Source organism: Drosophila teissieri, chromosome 2L (assembly GCF_016746235.2).
Source record: "Drosophila teissieri strain GT53w chromosome 2L, Prin_Dtei_1.1, whole genome shotgun sequence".
NCBI lineage: Eukaryota > Metazoa > Arthropoda > Insecta > Diptera > Drosophilidae > Drosophila > Drosophila teissieri.
Genome location: NC_053029.1, coordinates 4,028,804 through 4,047,307, shown reverse-complemented (window position 1 = coordinate 4,047,307; position 18,504 = coordinate 4,028,804). Strand labels below are relative to the sequence as shown.

The 18,504-nt window shown below is 41.7% G+C and overlaps 1 protein-coding gene across 1 annotated transcript in view; it reads left to right on the top strand.

Moving 5' to 3' along the window:
• Positions 1–18,504, top strand: part of LOC122611856 — a 60,641-nt gene that overhangs the window by 22,915 nt on the left and 19,222 nt on the right. Inside the window, exons 3-4 of the mRNA XM_043785210.1 lie at positions 12,442–12,702; positions 12,979–13,175. Coding sequence (XP_043641145.1) covers positions 12,442–12,702; positions 12,979–13,175 — 458 coding nt within the window. The remainder of the gene's footprint in view (positions 1–12,441; positions 12,703–12,978; positions 13,176–18,504) is intronic.

Sequence of the window (18,504 nt, the reverse complement as noted above, 5' to 3'; positions counted from 1 at the left end):
CCGGCAGACATATGCAGACCACACACACACGCATACACGCAGAGAAATATTGTCACTAAGTTGAATTGTAAACAATTATTCCTAGCTAAGTAAGGTTTGTAGTAGAGGCATTACCAACACTCACAGTGGCTAGTTACTTTCGAAGCAAGAAATAGCAGTGCCTTGCCTAGAGTTTTTCCCAGTGTACGCACACACTTTCGCAGCATAAACAAGACTCACAGCAAACGGTCTTAAACTCGTCGCTGCCCCATGCAAATACGCACATGCTGTGGGCGCCCTGCCAAGGCAGCATTTCAGGCAAGCCTGGCAAAGGAAAGGAATGGAATGCCAGGGCAAGGCAAGGACAGAGGAAAAGTGTGGAAAACAGGGGAAAATGCGAACGGTGGTCTGGCCGGCGGAACAGAAGGTGTCCGACCGCCTGCCGGCCATGTGAAGTTCATAAAGCTACGGGGCAAACCGAAAACCGAAAAGAGAAACCGGAGCAAGAGAGCCGCCGCCGGAAGTTGTCCGCCGTACGAAGTGCGACTTGTCAACGTGTACTTCCGGCCGCCATTCTTCGCCGCAATAACCGCACAAATGTGGGGGTATGGGGGGATGTGGGGAATGGGGGGATGTGGGTGTCTTGGGGGCAGAAACGCAGGAGCCGTGGCCATGACACACAGGAAGCAGTTGGCCCGCTCTTCGCTTCCGCCAGAGTCGCCAAACTTTATGAATAATTCAGTTAAAAGGCCTTCTTTTATTGCCAGCATTGTTGTCATTTGCTAGCTCACACTTGGCCGGCTCGAGTTTAAAGACTCACAAGTGCGACTTATTTAATTAAATTATGCAATTTGTTACATTGCAGGAACTTAAATTGTTAAACGATTACTAGAAAATAAATTGGTTAAATGGTTTACAGCGTTCTTGAATTCCTATATAATTTAGTTGCTAATAATAAGAGTACCCCAAATCAAACAAACATCTAAATAGACCTTAAGTCACAGCAATTAATGTTGCAAATATTTACCCAAAATTGCCAGCTAACTTGACAGAATGTGTAGTAAAAAGCCTGCTCCTGCACATCACGCATACGCCGCGTATTGCACTGGTTGTGGCGTGGGAAAAGACAGTGGGTAAAGTTGATGTTGCTAAATTTGTTGTTTATTATTTGCTCGCTGTTATTGTTGCCAAGTCGTCGACAATGTCGCCGGCGGCAGAATCAGAAACTGAATCAGAATCTGAATCTGAATCAGTAGCGAGCATCCTTTGAATGGTCCTGTCTGTGGCGCTGTTGTTTCGGCGATGTTTCGACGTAAGTGATTTGGAAACACCTGCTTTACATGTTGCCAGGTAGACGACAGCGACAACGACAACGACAACGACACCTTCCCTCAGCCGTGCCAGCCATCCACTTTTGTGTCGACATTTATTAAGGTTGTTTTGTGGCTGCCATAATACAGTTTAGATGGTGAGCGACAACCCAGAAGGGAAGCCATTAACATCCTTGCCATGTCTTGTCTCCATCTTACGGAGCAGCGAGCACCTCACTTTGCTTCCTCGGCAGCAGCCGCTGCATAAACCCATAAACTTTGTCAACTAACATAAATTTGATGTAATAATTTTTCTAATCAAAAAGTGGGCGAAAGGTGTTGTAACTTAAATTTTAAAATTGTGGAAAAACATCTTAAGTTTGTTATTTTCTAAATAAAATATAATTATTTATACTTCAAAAGATAAAGAAGTTGTTCTTCTTTTTTTGTAGTTAGTTTTTTACTGTGCAATTGAAAAATTAATAAAATTCCTTATCCGAGGACCCAACAATGTGGCTTGCTAGTATCTCAGCTTTTAACAGCTCATCTAGAGCAATCTCACAATTTTTAAATACATTTTTAAACGCCGCAAAATGGCGTTCGTGCCGTCACTCTGCTTTTGCTGCTGCTTTTGATGCTGTTTGTCATTCGCCGTTAAAATCAATTTACGACAAAATAAACACACGCACTGTCCTGAAATTCCCCACCCCCCTGCCACCACCCCCCAAAAAACCCCCGGATCCCAGGATGCCATCTGCCCGGTGTTTGCATTGCTGCGTTGTTTGTTTGTTTCCTGCTGGCGCTGTCACAGGCACCGGCAACCAGATCCAGAATCCAGGATTCAGGATGCCGGCAAACCAGGACCAAGCACCCTGCGCCAGAATTCAGGCTCCCAATGAGGAGTCACCGTCACCTTTAATGTAGAAATATTTTTCACTCATGCTCGTGCATTGACAGACAATGAGGAGGGTCTTTGAAAAGCTTATCGAAAATTGGCTTAAGGATGTGTGTCCTCTCCTCACTGCTGCCCGCCAATTTAATGGGCCTTACCCAAGGCGGGTATCCGCTGCGGCATTTTAATGCCCCAGCCACGGCAACTTAAAGTCCATCCAGAGTATAGTTTATGGCCGAACTTTATGAGGGGTGAAGCTCATTAAGTGCGAATATCGGGTACTAACATCTACTATATAGAGCTGCAGTCCGGGTGCTCGTTAAAATCTAAGGCTCGGTGGCTCGGCACGGATTTCGTGCTATCAAAGGGCTGCAAGTAACAAATTACGAAGCTTACAAGAATATGGTATGTATTCTGCTGAAAATCTGTCTCACGGCCCTTCATAAAAATTCACGCGCAGTTAGTTGGCAAGATTCAAAGATTCAATTAAGACGAACACCACAGAAACAGCCAAATCAAATCAGTTAAAACTTCCACTTGGCAAAGAGCCATCAATAATGAATGCAGCTTTCTTTTCGCGATTATACCAATTTGAGCTCTTCTCTGCTGGCGCATAAAAATCAAACTTTAATGGAAGTGTAACCAAGCGCTCAACTTTTCGCAGACATCTTAAGTCGCAGCATAATTTTCGATGCGAGCACTTGAGCTTTTCGCGTGGCGCAGTAATTAAAAATTCAACGGGCAAAAATCAACAGGAGAAATCTGTTAACTGCTATCCTCCCGTAACCTGTTACCAATCAAGATTCCGTGATGAGCAGGTGTACCCAAGAAGTTTTCCCCTCCACGAGCTGTCTGAAAATACAACAAAGGTGGTGGGCGTTCAATTCATGAGGGACTTTCCCAGCAGCAGCAACAGCAGCTGTTGCCCAGTAACCCCTCATTCCAGACATTATTGCTCCCGCGAGGCAAGGGAAAATACATAGTTTCGTGACGGGCCCCGAAAAACTCGAAATGGGGAGGGGGAGGGGGGTTAAGGCTGGCTGCCAAGGGTTAAGGGCCTTCCCCCGGATGACAGCGCTTGTCGATGATGACTATGGCGATGATGATTAGAACGAACGGCCTCCGAGGAATCCACACGCAGTTGGGTCCTGTGGCCATTGCCTTAATTACGTGGAGATAAGAAACGCAAATATAAATATAGCACCGCCACACGGGTACAGTGAATACTCAGCGCAATGACATATTAAATATAAAGGAATACTAAGCGCCCTTAAAATACAAATGAAATAAATGTGTGAAGAAAAGAAAACATCAATCTAATATGATTTTCTTTATAAAACAAAAGATCTTAGCACATCTCCCAAATTTACTTTAAGTTTCTTCAAATTCACCCTTCACTGTACGCCCTTTGAAACTGGAATGTTGGGGGCTGGTGCGTTGGTCGGTGGGGGGAGGGGAAGTAGGCGTTAAATGGGTGGCACAACTCAAAGTGGCAGTTGGCCTTGCCGGGCGGACGCAACAGCTGCGCTCACTAAACGCTCTGGCATAAACATAAAAAGTCTATGAAACTGTCATAAAGCAGGCAATAGAACCGAACGACCGGCGTGGGGTCTCTGCTCTCCAACTTGCCACGCCTCCACGAAAAAAGGAAAAAAAAAAAAAAAGAAGCAAAACCGCCTCCCAGTTGGCCTTGTCAGTTGGCTAAAACTCATTTGTAAGGCGTTGCTCATAAAAAGCAGAAGGCGAACAAAAAATCGGTCTAAAGAAAATAGACATTGGGCGCAATTTTACACGGAGAAATATAATCGAAGTCGTTAAGCTTTCGATATTTGGAACATTGATTTCTATATGCCATCATATGTATTAATTTTGTGATATTTATTTAAAGTTATAACTTCGACATAACATAATTCGTTTATAAAGTAATTCAATGTAGTATAATTTAATTCAAAGTTCTGTCTGATTAAATTCAGACTTAGTTAATTTCCTGACTTCCATACTTTATATATTTTTCTCTGACTTAGCCAGAATGTTTGCCATTAGCCTGCGAACTTCTTCAACTGTCATTTAAGACTGCGCCTAGAAGTGAGCTTTAAAATTTGCGGAACAAAATGTGGAAAATTGGGAGTTTCAATGGCCAACTGAAGAGATAGAGTGTCTGTGTGTCTTGGTGTTTGTGTTTGGCCCAGTATTTTTCTGGTCTGCCAAAGTCAAAAATTATCTAACAACAGGACAAGGAGGGAGGGAAGTTGACTTGGGGAAGCTCAGCCATTTCATTTTTGGCCTGTTGTGCGGGCGAATATGTGTGTTAGGAAAAGATTATGCGCTTATAATGGGTCCGCAAGTTTTTGGACCCGGGCAAATCTCTACGAAATTGGCTTTTGAGCGCACATAAAATGTGAAATGCGGGGAGTGCGGTGGCGAGTGTGTGTATTACACTGTGGAGCAAAATACCAGAACCGAGGGACCAGATAGGCGAATTGTTCAAACAATATACACACGACGGTAAACAAAAGGCCCATAAATTAAGGCAAAAACGAACCGAGATATACTCGTTTTCGGGAATATAGCCCCGTTTCTATGTACCAGACATGTGTGTACACTGTGCCACAGGAAACCCCCCAAAACCCCCCTAAAACCACGAAAAATGGGGGGGCACACACTCCCGCTTGTGTCGTAAAACGCAGCATAATGAAACATTATAGAAATCATAAAAATCAACATCATATTTATGCATATAAAGCGGGCAACAAAACATCGGACTGTCAGACAGACAAAAGCCAAAAAATTGCTGCAGCAAAAAGCAAAATATGCAAAATAAAATGTGAGCAAGGAAAATGAAAGGGAAGGGCAAAAACAGGAAAAATGTAAAAACGCATAAACAAGAGGACATATATGAGATCGTGCATTTTAAATACTTTAGGGATCGGTTATACTTAAAAGTAAAGGAAGGAACACCACAACTTGTAATCTACATTTAAAAAGCGGTTTCTATAGTAAGCTTTAGTTACTTTCTTCTTAATCATAAGTTAAAAACCTTGTCTCTAATTACTATTGAAATCATTTAAAATGTACTATTTTTTAGTTACTTGGCGAACCTTTATTCCATCGCCAATAGAATCCTTTGAGTATGCAGCAACACAGAAATTATGCAAAGTAACGCAAAATGTCGCAGCATACGCACACAAGATGTGTTTGAGCAGCATGTTTCTTGTATCCTCGAGGGTCGTAAATAAGAAGTATATTAACCGAGTTCAAGGCTGAAGAGAAATGTAGAAATGGAGTAAGGACGGCACACAGGACGAAGAAAGCAGCCCGAAAGACTCATAAATTTTGGCTCTGCACTTTTCGCCCAGATTCGAAGTTAACGTAAGGCAGCTGGCTGTTTCCTTCTGGATGCGAGTTTCAATATGAGCAGATCCGCAACGCTGACCGAAAACCTCTGTCATATTAACATTTATTTTTCACACACATTTCGAGTAAGGCGACAACGCAGCAGTAATTTTTACAGCCATCGCTGCTGGTGTTGTTATTGCATTTTCCGGATGCCAGATAAATAAAATCTGGTGGTACAAACGAAATGAAAATGCAGCAATAGAAGAGACAACTTGGCTTTAACAACTGGCATAAAAAACTGCAGTGACACTGAAAAGGTTATTTTCCATTATTTAAGGTAACTTATTATTTATTTTAAGGCATCTGAAGTAAAACTTAATATTTTACTAGTTAAAAAAAATCTTCTAATTAAAACTGGTTTTGATGGAAAGATAGATAACTTCTTGCCGTTGGGTGCTGACCATAAAAAATGGAATAAAGCATATACAGAGATATCTCAAAAAACAAACGAAGCCGCAAGCACAGCTGCAGTTTCAGTTTCGTAACCCCGAAAAAATCCACAGCCCCTCCGGACAAATCCCCACCCACATTTCAGTGGTTTGACTTTTGCTTAACACACCACGCCCCCGTATTCCGCCCCCTTTCAGAGTGCAGAGTGCAGTGGGAGGAACATCCACAACCGAGTTATGATTTATGCACATTGCTCTGTGAAATCTATTGAGAAATCAGTGACAGTGGAGAAATATGCGGAGCTGGACAGCAGATGGCAGCTGCTTGTGGGGATTCTGGATTCTCGATTCTGGACACGATGATGCACAGCTACATATATGGCTATATATAAAGCGATCTCCCTCTATCTTTATCTCACTGCCGTTCGCACTTAATGCCGTCAGTATGAAGAGTCATTGCGGCTTTTAAAAGTGTCTTTCTCTGTTTTTTCAGCTTTTTGCCATGAATAAACATCGAAGCCACAAGCAAAAGGCAAACAAACAAATAACCAGAGATGGTCCCTTGAAAAAGGAGAACAAAACAAATGCAATCTCACTTAGCCACTCAACAGGATTATGCCCACGGAGTGCAATGGGAATGTTTCCCATAGACACATTTCTTTGACATTCTCAACACACAATTCAGGGCACATTTGTCGTGTAATTGACTTTGATTTGGATTTCTGGTCCGTTGGCATGAGGAAAAATGTGCAAATTCCCAGCCATTTATGGCTATTATCGGTATGGATAATCATCCGTACCATTAAATGATTTGACTTGGCAAAATCAATGTACTTACATAATTCATGGTAGTTCCTGTTCTTATCATATGATTTTAAATGAATTTATAACTATACATATTTTATGTGTTTATCAAATGTGCTTCGCAATCCCTTTTCACGTTCCACGCCCAAGTTTAATTTCAAAAAATTGTCTGAGAACTGACAGATATATATAAGCCATAAATTTGACCTTCGGTGGGAGCCTTTTTCACGTAGCCCTTATCAACACCTGGTGACAATGACACTAAAACCTTTGCCAAGGATAATATGTGTGACTGGAAGCCCTGCTGTTGCCAGATCACAGCTACTACAGCAACGCTGCGCAGTACACTGGCAGTAAAACCCACCAATAAACTTTCTATAGCTGAAAAAGTGCTCCATTCTATATCATCCAAGAAATACGTATTTGTATTCATTTTGCTAAAGTTTCATTTAAATGAGGAAGTATAATTTTTAAGGTCTGACTTGCATTTCTCTCAGTGCACCGCTGGAATGTCGCCCTTCTTTGTGAACGTGTGTGCGTCCGCCTGACTGCCTTGACCTGTCATATCGCTGTCATTTGCACACATTTACCGTTAACGTTAAAGAGCGAACGCTCACACACACACATGCACAAAGTGCTATTCACAGGGAGCAGCGACATCAAATGACGAGGGGGTAGGGGGCGGGAACAAGTGTAGCCAAGGTGACAACAAACATCACATGAGGTAAATAGTTTAGCTGGCGTTGCCACACTGGCAATACCCATTTCGGGATATCGGAAGATTGCATTGAAATCAAAAGGCGCACAGAAGCAACTCTATATCCGCCACCTGTTATACACGCAGAGAAATATTAATTATTTTTAAAAAGATTGCCTAACTACTCTAGGCTTTGTTACCTGTTTGCTATGCATTTTTCCAAGTGTAGCATGTACGTCGTTTTACCAATCCGACTTCCGTCGCCTGGAAAGCAGACAAAGTCAGCACAGATACGATTGAAAAGAGGAGTGGGGAACGGAGTTGTAAGGACATGACATCGTAGTGCCGTTAAAGGCGCGACTAAAAAACATCGAGAGTATGGCATTTATAGAAAAATCCCCAGCCACATTGAACAGAAAGGAGCACCATAAACTCGAGTAACTACTTTGAGATACTAAGTAATGCCAGTTCACGAGCTCTAAAATAGATTTCATTTCTTGTGGTACGCTGAGTAAAGCAAACAGACTACTATAACTATTTTTTATTATCATAGTTCTTATAGTTTTTACTAGATAGAACATGGTCCAGATGAGATTGGGCCAATAAGCATGATGAATACAGATATGCGTGCCTGCACACTCGCCCTCGCCCTCGAGCATCCAGCCAGTCACATTTAGCATGAATGTCGCCTTTGCATAACAAATGTTAGCAGCATGTTTCAATAATGAGGCCGTCCCACTGTACAGTAATCCCCCCCTGGCAGCCACTGATGAGCTGCCATGTTGCGCGATTGAGACATGCAATGCAGCCCACTCCATTCCCAACCCCCCAGGCCACTGAATTTCCCAAACCGACCTCGGGCTCCAGCAATTCGGATTGCTTGGACAGCGTTTGAGTTTTGGATCTGAGCTGGGAGCCGAATTAATCGTTTCCACTGTGCGGTTAGAATGTCGCCTCACCCATTGTCCCCAAAACAACCCCCCCTCTCAGTCGGCTCCCCTTGGAGCGTCGAGTGTATGCGCCTCATTTGTTATGGCCATTTGCATAAATAAGTCACTGGCACTGCCAGTTGGGACCGGTTTTGGATGGACAGTGTGACAAAGGGGCACAGAAGGGGGTTCCAAGGATTCTGAGGGGGGGTGGATAGGGGGGGATAGGGTCCGTCAGTGGACGGAGATTGTGTGAATATCTTGATGAACGCTCCGCCGGAGGAGTGAGTTCTGTTGTTCGCTGATTTGTTGGGCTGTTTGCATTTATTTATCCTCCTTTTTTTACTGCGACTTGTTAAAAAGTTGACAAATTTCGAAAGTTATAGTGCTCTTAAGGGACTATGAGATTATTTAAGTGGCACAGGAAACCGAAGTTTGCCAACCACGATTATTAATAAAAGCTCGGATTATAGTCAATGGATTGGTTTAAAACTGAATATAAATATTTTATTATCCTTAATTACCCTTCTACTGCATCTTCTTTGACTTTGCAGTGCAGCTTAAAAGTTATTAAGCGTACACTGCAACTCAGTTAATTAATCTTCCGATTATTTTGTGTTGTCAAAAGACTTTCCGTGCTGTCCCTTTAGTTTCACATTTATACAAAATCTCCTTACTACAATTTCAGCTACTTACAACCATATTATTTACTTTCCGAGGGGACAAAAACAAAGTTTAAGTCCAAACAAAAACAAACGAAAAGCAGAGAAATATTCTTCCTTTCATTCGCTCTCCGTGTCCCTTTCACTGGAGATCCTGGAACATCCTTCTGCACCTCCTCACACTTCAGCGTTGGCAGGAAAGCGTGACAATATGCCGTTTAATTATACGCCAGGACCCTTCTGCTCTGGCCCCCATCTTTGGTTGGTTTCTGTTGCTGTTGTGGCGATATCGCACACACATTTTAAAAGTCAATTATCCGCACATAACGCACATCGTTGAGGGGGCGTGGAAGGACGATCGCGGGTGTGGCGGGCCATCGTCCTTGCCACGCGTCAAATTTGGCGCGTTTACATTTTTTGCCCTCATCGGCTCCCCCTTCAGCTTCCTTTTCGTTGTGCACTCTAAAGAAAAACGTTTGCCCTCATTTCGAAACAAGAACACATTTATTCTCAAAAAAGATATTTTATTTTAAAGCCCCTTTTTAATTATTTTATTATATTTAATTTTGTTTGTTATTTTATTATATATAATATTTGATTATTATACATTTTTCTAAGGCCTGTTAGAACTCTATTTCTTGTTATGAATTTTGGTTATCTCAATGAAAATTCATTATAATAGAAAACTCACCAGAGTTGAATTTTTTCCAAGTGCGCAAACTTTCTTATTGAGAGAAAGCGAGGAAAAAAGTTTATTACTTTCACGAGATGACTCCTTGGCATGCGAAATTGTCGGAGAGAAAAAGGAGCCGGGACGGCGAAGGATGTCCTGGTAAATTGAATTACATGAGACATGAGACGGGTAACGAAGAAAACGAGCCATAAGACTTCGATACTAAACCGATAATAACATAATCAGCCCACGCCCACGCCCATGCCCACTTTTCCTGCCCCGATTTGCCGCCACCGCCACCGCCGCCGCCCATGACCAACTATAAAGTGAGCTTTAGTTACCGTTAACAAGCCAAGTGGCTTGCCTCAGGTTTTCCCCCCCATTTCCTCCTCTTCATCACTTTTCTGCACTCCATCTCTTTCGCTCGATTGATAGTGGGGAAAAGTTTGTGAGCTTAGCTGGCCAGCCGACTTTTCCGGTGTCTTTAGTCCTTCAGAAGGATCTACACTGATATGCATAATTGTGGAAAGTTTCTACATAATAAAAAGTTTGAAACTGGTTCCTAAATATGACTGAAAATTATTGTCTTTTAATAATTTTTAAGGTTGTTTCAGATACATAGTTTTTGAGCTATATATTTTCCTAGATTTTTAATCAACTGCAGGCGACACCGCATATCCAATTACCAAAGCCATGTAGGTCAGTGTAATTGTTCAATACTTTCCGTGAAGTGGTACGCGCATGTGGGTGGTCCTTGTTGTGCTTATTGAGGCGAACGGAGGCATTGCCATGTAATTGGCAACAATTTGCATAACAATTCAGCGACTGTTTTGCATAAGTCCTGCGACGATGCAACATAATAACGAAAGGCGGTGGGGGAGCAAGGTCGGCGATGCTGGGGGAGCGCAGGCAGAAGTACAGCACTTACGTACACATTAGAAATTCCTTCTTTTCGAGGCTGCAAGGACATCAGAGGCCTCCTGGCTGGGGCAATTATGTGCTTCACATGCACGACGACGACTCCTTTCCCAGCTCCACACCCACACACTCCACAGCCATCCACTTTCCTCGCAGCTTCCCCATCTCGTTTTTAAGGATACTTTCAAGACAGCCTGCTGCCTCGTAAAAGTCGCTGCCGGAAATGCAATGGCAAAAGCTGCGGGAAAAATAGAAGGAAACCCGAAAAGAAATCTCAGCCCGAACTACAAAATGCAACCATTTCTTCTCGAGTTTCCCATTTTTTCTTTTTTTTTTTACCGCACACATACACACGTTCCTCTTGGAGAGTTATCAAAATTGAAAATTTTTTTGTATATATGTTTTTTGAGCAAGGAGTAAAATTTGCATCCCGTTGCGCTGCCCCTGAAGAAGTTTATAAGATCCACTTTAATAATGTCGAGTGCTCGATTTCTGGCACGGCTTAGCCCCCGTTTTCGTTGGCGCAAAATTTCATCATAAGAAATTAAAACTAAGACAAAAAATCCACGTCTAGAAAGCAATTTTCTGCAATGGGTTTTTTTTCATACATCTATTATTTAACGGAACGAAATGCATTACGATAGATGAAAAATTTCGCACGTTTCGCAAAGGAAGAGGATAACTCTTACTAAAATAGTTAAGCATATTGACTTAAAATGTATATAAATTTAATATATTTATTAAATGTTTTGAAACATATTATTTTTGGGTTACCAGATCCTAGTGTTTGCATTGAGTCGAGATACCCCTAGCATTTAGGGAATAAGAAATGAAATGTATCGCGGTCGTATTCAGCAACTCCATGGCTATTACGCTTGATTGAGTTTTTCCATTTGGTTTTAGCCAGTCAATCCGGCTTTTTGCCCCCTTATCCCATCAGCAAGGTAACGCCAGCCATGTTAAATTAATAAAAATGTAATGCCCAAGACAGGACCGCCGGGCATCAGAGTCCGGCACAAGAATTGGGCTAATAAATTTACAAAAATGAGTTCGACGCTTAATTTGCCATGAGCATTTTTCATTTTATTTCGCACCGGCCTCGGAACATGGCTTTTAAGCCCCACCAAAATGAAATCGAGGGAAAACCGAGGGAAACCTCAACGACATGCACACACACACAAACACACACACACACACGCGCGCGCAGAGTAGGGAAAACATGGAAAACAGAAGGCGAACGAAAATGAAAATGAACAACAAGCTGAAGTGAGTGGAGGAAAATGAAAGTAGGGAAGGGGAAGGGGAAGCTACTTAACGAAAACAAGTGAGTATAAATTTATATGCCAGGACCTCAAGAGCAAGGACTTCAGGATGCTCTGCTTTATATGGAGCATGTTTTTTGAGAAGTATTTAGCAAGGATAAAACTTTAAAAGTTTATATTTTCTTTCATTTACTCGGTTATCATATTATAGAAACTATAACTGGTTTATATTATTCCATTATTTTAAGAAATATTTCTCACTCGTCGTATTAACCAATTACAATTATAAAGAACACTAACTTGATTTAAAAAAACGTAAATTTGCGTACAGTGTCTTATAAAAAGATAAACAAATATAGAAATAAATAAATTTGGTAAATGTGTGTGCAGCTGCCGCAATTCAACATAAAACGCAGTTAATTTACATAAAGAAAAACTTTTCTCCGGCCGTACTCGTACTTAATAAATCGCTTCCAGGTTTATTCAGAACTCATTGCTTATTTTCTTTTTGATTCTCTTTTTGCTTACAGCCTGGACTTTCGACCGAGTCGCGGCATTTACGATTTGCAAATCAAAAACACATCTTATAATCGGGATAATGGACGCTTTGAGTGCCGCATCAAGGCGAAGGGAACGGGCGCAGATGTCCATCAGGAGTTCTACAATCTGACGGTGCTGACGGCTCCACATCCGCCCATGGTCACGCCCGGAAACTTGGCGGTGGCCACCGAGGAGAAGCCATTGGAGTTGACCTGCAGCAGTATTGGTGGCTCGCCAGATCCAATGATAACGTAAGGGATTTCCAAAGTTTAACATTCCTATTTAACTTTGTTTTATTATAGCGTATAAGAAAGTGATTTTAAAGTCATATATTTTCTTGGTTTTCGTTAGTGTAGCCCACTGATTCATTTTTCTATATATCCCTCTTGGTTATGTGGCAAAGTAAATCACTTAACGGGCGGTCGCCTTCATTAATAATCCTTCTAGGGCACATGGTTGCACATCCCGCCTTGCTTCCCTTAGTTTTTGGCACTAAATCGTGGCTATCACTTGTGTATTTTTTGCAGCTGGTACCGAGAGGGCAGCACCGTGCCACTGCAGTCGTATGCTCTGAAGGGCGGATCGAAGAACCACTATACCAATGCCACACTCCAAATTGTTCCCCGACGGGCCGACGATGGCGCCAAGTACAAATGCGTCGTCTGGAATCGTGCCATGCCCGAGGGTCATATGCTGGAGACCAGCGTCACGCTGAATGTCAACTGTGAGTAGTTGGGTTTTGCAGTTGCACTGCGAGAAAGTAACTGAACTATTACATATTTGAGCGAAATTTCTAAGTTATATGACCCTAATGGATGACATCATACAAGAAAGTCATCGTGCACATTTTTGTACAATTGCATTGTGAATTAAAATGTAAAGTTGGTAGGGAACTTACATTCTCTATTAAATATCTTAAATTCTATATCGCCTGGCATCACTGAAAACTTGAAAACATTCATTTAAAAAGCTACTCTTTATGAAATGAAAGAAAATTCACAACCAAATTATAGTGCACTTCATTTAAAGCAAATAACTTACTTTACCTCAAAAACTTTGCCAGAGGTAAACCGAGTATTTTCCAAGCAAAACCGGACCAACTTGTTTTTCGATTCACATTCTTCATTTTGGCCATTTCTTTTGTAATTAAAGTTTGGCAACTGCGTTATGGGAACACATGCTGTTGTCGCATGATCAACGTGACCAAAAAGCCAAGCAGATGACACGAGACACATAAAGTGTCTGCCACCCAAAACTACTCTCCTCCCCCCCCGGAAAAATGCCCCACACATAACCACTTGATTGTTAGTTATTGGACCACAACAACTGAAATCTGCTGCAGAATGACCGGGGCATCAACTTGTCATATTAGTTGGCAACTTTAGCCCCCAAAAACATCATAACACATTTGAGGCGGATATTAAATTTTCGGTACAACGCGGCGTATGCGCAATATACTTGTCACCGCGCGCTGCATTTAATAAAAATCACTAGCAATGACATGTTACGAAATCTGCATAAAATTTATGCAATCAAATAAAGTAACAAACTAGCAATAAAAGGCAGAGAAAAAATACATACATACATATATATTAAGTGGGTGGTTTGGAGGTGAAAGGAAGCACAAAGTGGAGTAGAGCCGAGTTTGCCACAAATATATTCATAGGAAAACATAAATTGCAGCCATTTTTATACACGCCGGATTTGTAGCCGCAGAAGAAGACAACAAGAACAACTCATATATGTTTATATATATAAATGTCTCCTATAAATACGTGTTCTCTGTGTGTGATTCTCCCCCAGTGTCGTCAGCGTAACAAATATTTATAGTCCTTCTGTTTGCAAAAAAAAAAAGGAAAAGTTGAAGAAACGGGAAGTATCTGCCTAAGAGATACTTATTAAAACTATTTCCAAGTGATATCAAAGTAACAGTCTGTAAATCTCGAAAACATCAGTTTGGATTTAGTTAAAAAAAACATTTTATAAAGTAAAACAAATATAAGTAGACCATATGTCTTATAAGACACCCTAGAACCTGGTTCTAGAAATGTGTGACTTGAACCTGCAACCAAAGGGTAACACAAGCTCGAAAGGAGCACTTCCCGAGGCAAAGCAGACACCAAACAGAACAAGAATAAATGACAACAACCAAGTGGTTAAGAAGGGGGTCTTCCAGCCAGTGGGACTCCTTTTATGGTTGCGGCAGGCGTGGCAAATGCAATTTTTCGGCGTGTGCCAGAACGACTTGCTGCTATTTATGGGGCTCATTTAAAATCCATTAGCAGCCAGTCGGCTCCTTTGTTTGCCCAACACACCGAGTTCCCGAGTCCCCCGAATCCTCTGTGCCGGGTCAAATGTGGGCCTCTAAGGTGCATTTATGCTGAAGGAGCCTTCGGGTTTTGCTACTTCCAACGGCAGCAGCCACATCAACAAAACTTTGCCCAGAGATTTGCGAAACGTTCGACAAGAACAATTGAATTTGCAGCGGCATTTTGGCTTTGCCATGGCTTCTGAAGCGCCTGCAGGCGATTCATATAGACCAAAAACCAATGTCCAAGTTCAATGGCAGACAGCCAATCGCATACAGTTTGCCAGTCATTGTTGAAGGAGTGCCTGGGGACGAGCGGCAATTTTGGTCCTTTGAGTGTGTGTTTCGCATTGGCTGGCTAATTCTGAGAGCTGTGCTAAATTCTGGGTATAATCAGGCATGGTCATAATTATTTCGTTTTAATAAATGTATAATAAACTTGTTTCATTCATAACATAAGCTGGTAAGGACTAAAACAATTGAATTAAAAGTGCATCTGTAGCATTTCGGTCTCGAAAATTTTCTCAAATTATTGCCAAAACATCTTAAAATTTAACAATTTTTTTCTACTGCCCTAAAAGTTTTGGCAGCGAAAAATCAGACATAAGTAACTAATTCGCGCCATTTTTCGTGGACCAAAAACCCCAGTTTGACAATCACTGGGCGACAGCTGCATTGAGACAGATATGAATGCGAGGCGGAGACGGCGCTGTCGCTTGATTGTGATTGATAAGCAATTGATAGCAGCAACCGAAGAATGGATGAAGTAGGACGTAGATAATAAAAAAAGAAGAAATCGAACCAGGGAAGCAGCAGCTGACAAATGGCACTGTAGCTTTTTAATTGAAAATGTTTGCAAGGATTCTTGAAAGCGCTGCCAATGTCATTCGATTCATACGAGTTCCGTTGCCATCACTTTCTTCGTTTATACAGTTGTGAAAACAACATTAGTTCTTAAATAGAAAGCTTCAAATGTGTAAACTTAAAATGTATTGTAGTCTATAGATAAAGGACAGTTAGTTTAAATTGGAATTTAATTTTTTAGCAAATATACAATATCTACGAATATTGAAAGTATCATAAATTAACCTCACAAAGTTGTTGAAGAGATAAAAAGTGCTATTGTTTTGATTGCAACTGTGTTTATAGAGCAACGTATATCTCAGTTTGCCGACTCCATTTGTTTATTTCATTGTTCCAGCTGTTTGTGTGCGTGCATTGCGTGTTGTGCCTGCATTTGATTGATTTATGCCAGCAGCTACAAAAGAAAAAACTCAAAAAAAAGGAAGCGTGAGACAGGAAAAAATTTGATACAGCAAAAATTGAAACAAAAATATATATATACGTATATTTTTTTGGGGAAAAATAAACTCCCAATGCTTCATGTTCTCAGCGACGCGATGATTTCTCGCCGGCCGTTGAGTGTTTTATAACGTGCGAAAAATCCCCAAAATGAAATTATTGAATGTGTCTCTAGCTCGCGCTTTTTGCGTTTTTTTCCTAGATGGATTCAGGCTTCGAAAAATATGGTTGCAAAGTGTGTGGGTTGTGCTGTGCTGGTTGCACTTCGAGTGAGCGGCAAGGCCATCAAATTGCGCATACGCAACGTGGCCACGCATAGACAAACTAGAAGGGGCGCCACCAGCAGCGCCTTGTCAACTTGGCACAGTTTGCTGCACACGTGAGAGGCACGTTTCATCTTGCTGTCCCCTCGTCCTCGGCAAATGCAATCTCCCACCTGAGAAGCCAAAACTACCCCCCACCTCCCTCGTAGCACCGCACAGGTGTGTCGTCCTGCACGTGACTTTTGTTCAGTTGCATGCGCCGCACGTAATAAAACCCTGCCAAGCCTCCGCCGCCACCCAAATAAATCCCACCTCACTTTTCATACGCGGCAAGAGTGGAATTTTATTCAGGGTATTCAAAACTTAGGGGAATATACGAGTTTGTCACTGAAATTCTGAAAGAATTACTCTTTTAATAAATACATAATACATCATCTTAAATGTAAAAATAAATTGGAATTTTCTAGAAACTTAAACTTGAACCAATTTTTGTTAAGTAAGCGTATGGAATAGTCTGCTTAAATGTTTTCAACTGCCTATGCCTTTATGTACGTGCATTCCTTTTGTATTTTCTTCCTTTTTTGCGGGATCCTTGGCCAAAAAGTCGCCGGCGACGAAGACAAACAGCACTCATGTGTCGCGGGCCGCTGAAGTGGAAAGCAAACCCGTTGAAAAGACATTTCAATTTGAATAAAAAGATGCTTTCGCCATGTGTGTGTGTGTGTTTGTGTGGGTGGGTGGTCCACGGTGGTGCACAGCAATTTTGGGTGGTGCAATAGGGCCCAGGTGTGCGGCATGCAAATGTCGAATGACAATAATGCGCATTAGCCAGAAGATTGCCCGAACAAACAGAACCAGCAATGGCAGACGGAAACGCTCGCAAATTGTTTCTTTATTGCCAAATATTTGTGTTATAGTTGTGGGTATCTTTAAAGTAAAAATTTCCAATTTGCCCATTCATAAACAACTTAAATTGAGTTGAATAGTTTGGTTTTGAGTCGTTTTTGAAGAAGAACATTAGTATCTTACACGACACCCAATTCCCACATCCATCGGTAATTGTGGTGCAGCTGTTGCAGCAAACCACATCGCACCACCGTCGACACCTTGACACGGCAGCCAAACATTCGCAGGGAGCGAGCCACGAGAGCAGACCAATACCAATCTGATTCCCAAATCCCAATCACAATCACATCCCAGTAAAGTCAGCACGTCTCGAGATGCGAGTCTTGCCAATATCATTGGAATAGCAGGAGACTGGTGGCTTGTCCTTTTTGATTATGCCACTGCCGAGCCACAAAAGTGCCAGGGAAAAAAAAAATCGAAAAGCGGAAAACTCGTAGGAGGTGAGTGGTGGAGGGAGGGGGGGATAGAAAAATCAAGTAAGCGACGTCTGCTGACTTGGCTACACGAAAACCTTTTTACTTCAGGACAGGAGCAGAAAGTCGGGCTAATGCTGCACACAATTGCAATTAGTGTCAGTGCCGGGCAATGTCAGCCAACTGTTTTTGGTCTGGGCCTTGGTTATTGGCCTGCTTTTTGGCCATTTGCATAACCACAAAAGGAATGCGGCTCTGCCGACGAAATTTCAAACCGAAAACTGTGCCTAGCAATTCTGTTACACTCAAGAAATAATAAGTATAGATTTAAATATATTCCTTTCCGTTTGTCCTCTGCGCAATTTAAGATGTTAAATATTTGTAGTGAAATTAAAAATAGTTTTATCAAAATGATTTGAAGGATACATAAATACAAGAAAGCTAGAATAGTTTAACTGCGTTCTCTGTGTACGCTTGAAGATTTCTGCTTGCTGGCGTTTTTTCTCTTTTTTTTGTAGAGACTTCTTCTCAGTTTTCCTAAGCCGATTTCAAGTTTAGCCGACTTCTTTTGGGCAAGTTTAAAATTTCTGGCTTTTAACAGCATTTTAATGAATGCGGCATTGTTGTAGTGGACCCAGCTAGACTTTGGACTTTCGAGTGCCCACTCCGGCGGCAGAACTCTCGACTTGAGACTTCTCGAGTGCCACTGGCAAAGGTATGTAGCGGAAATGAAAAAAAGAACTTTAAGCCGCTTTAAGCACAAATTATAGAAACAAATGTTGCGTCAAAGGATTCTTCTGGTCGAGTGTTTTTCGGGTGTCCTGTGCTTCAGCTTAACAGCTTTTTGTGACAAAAGCAAAT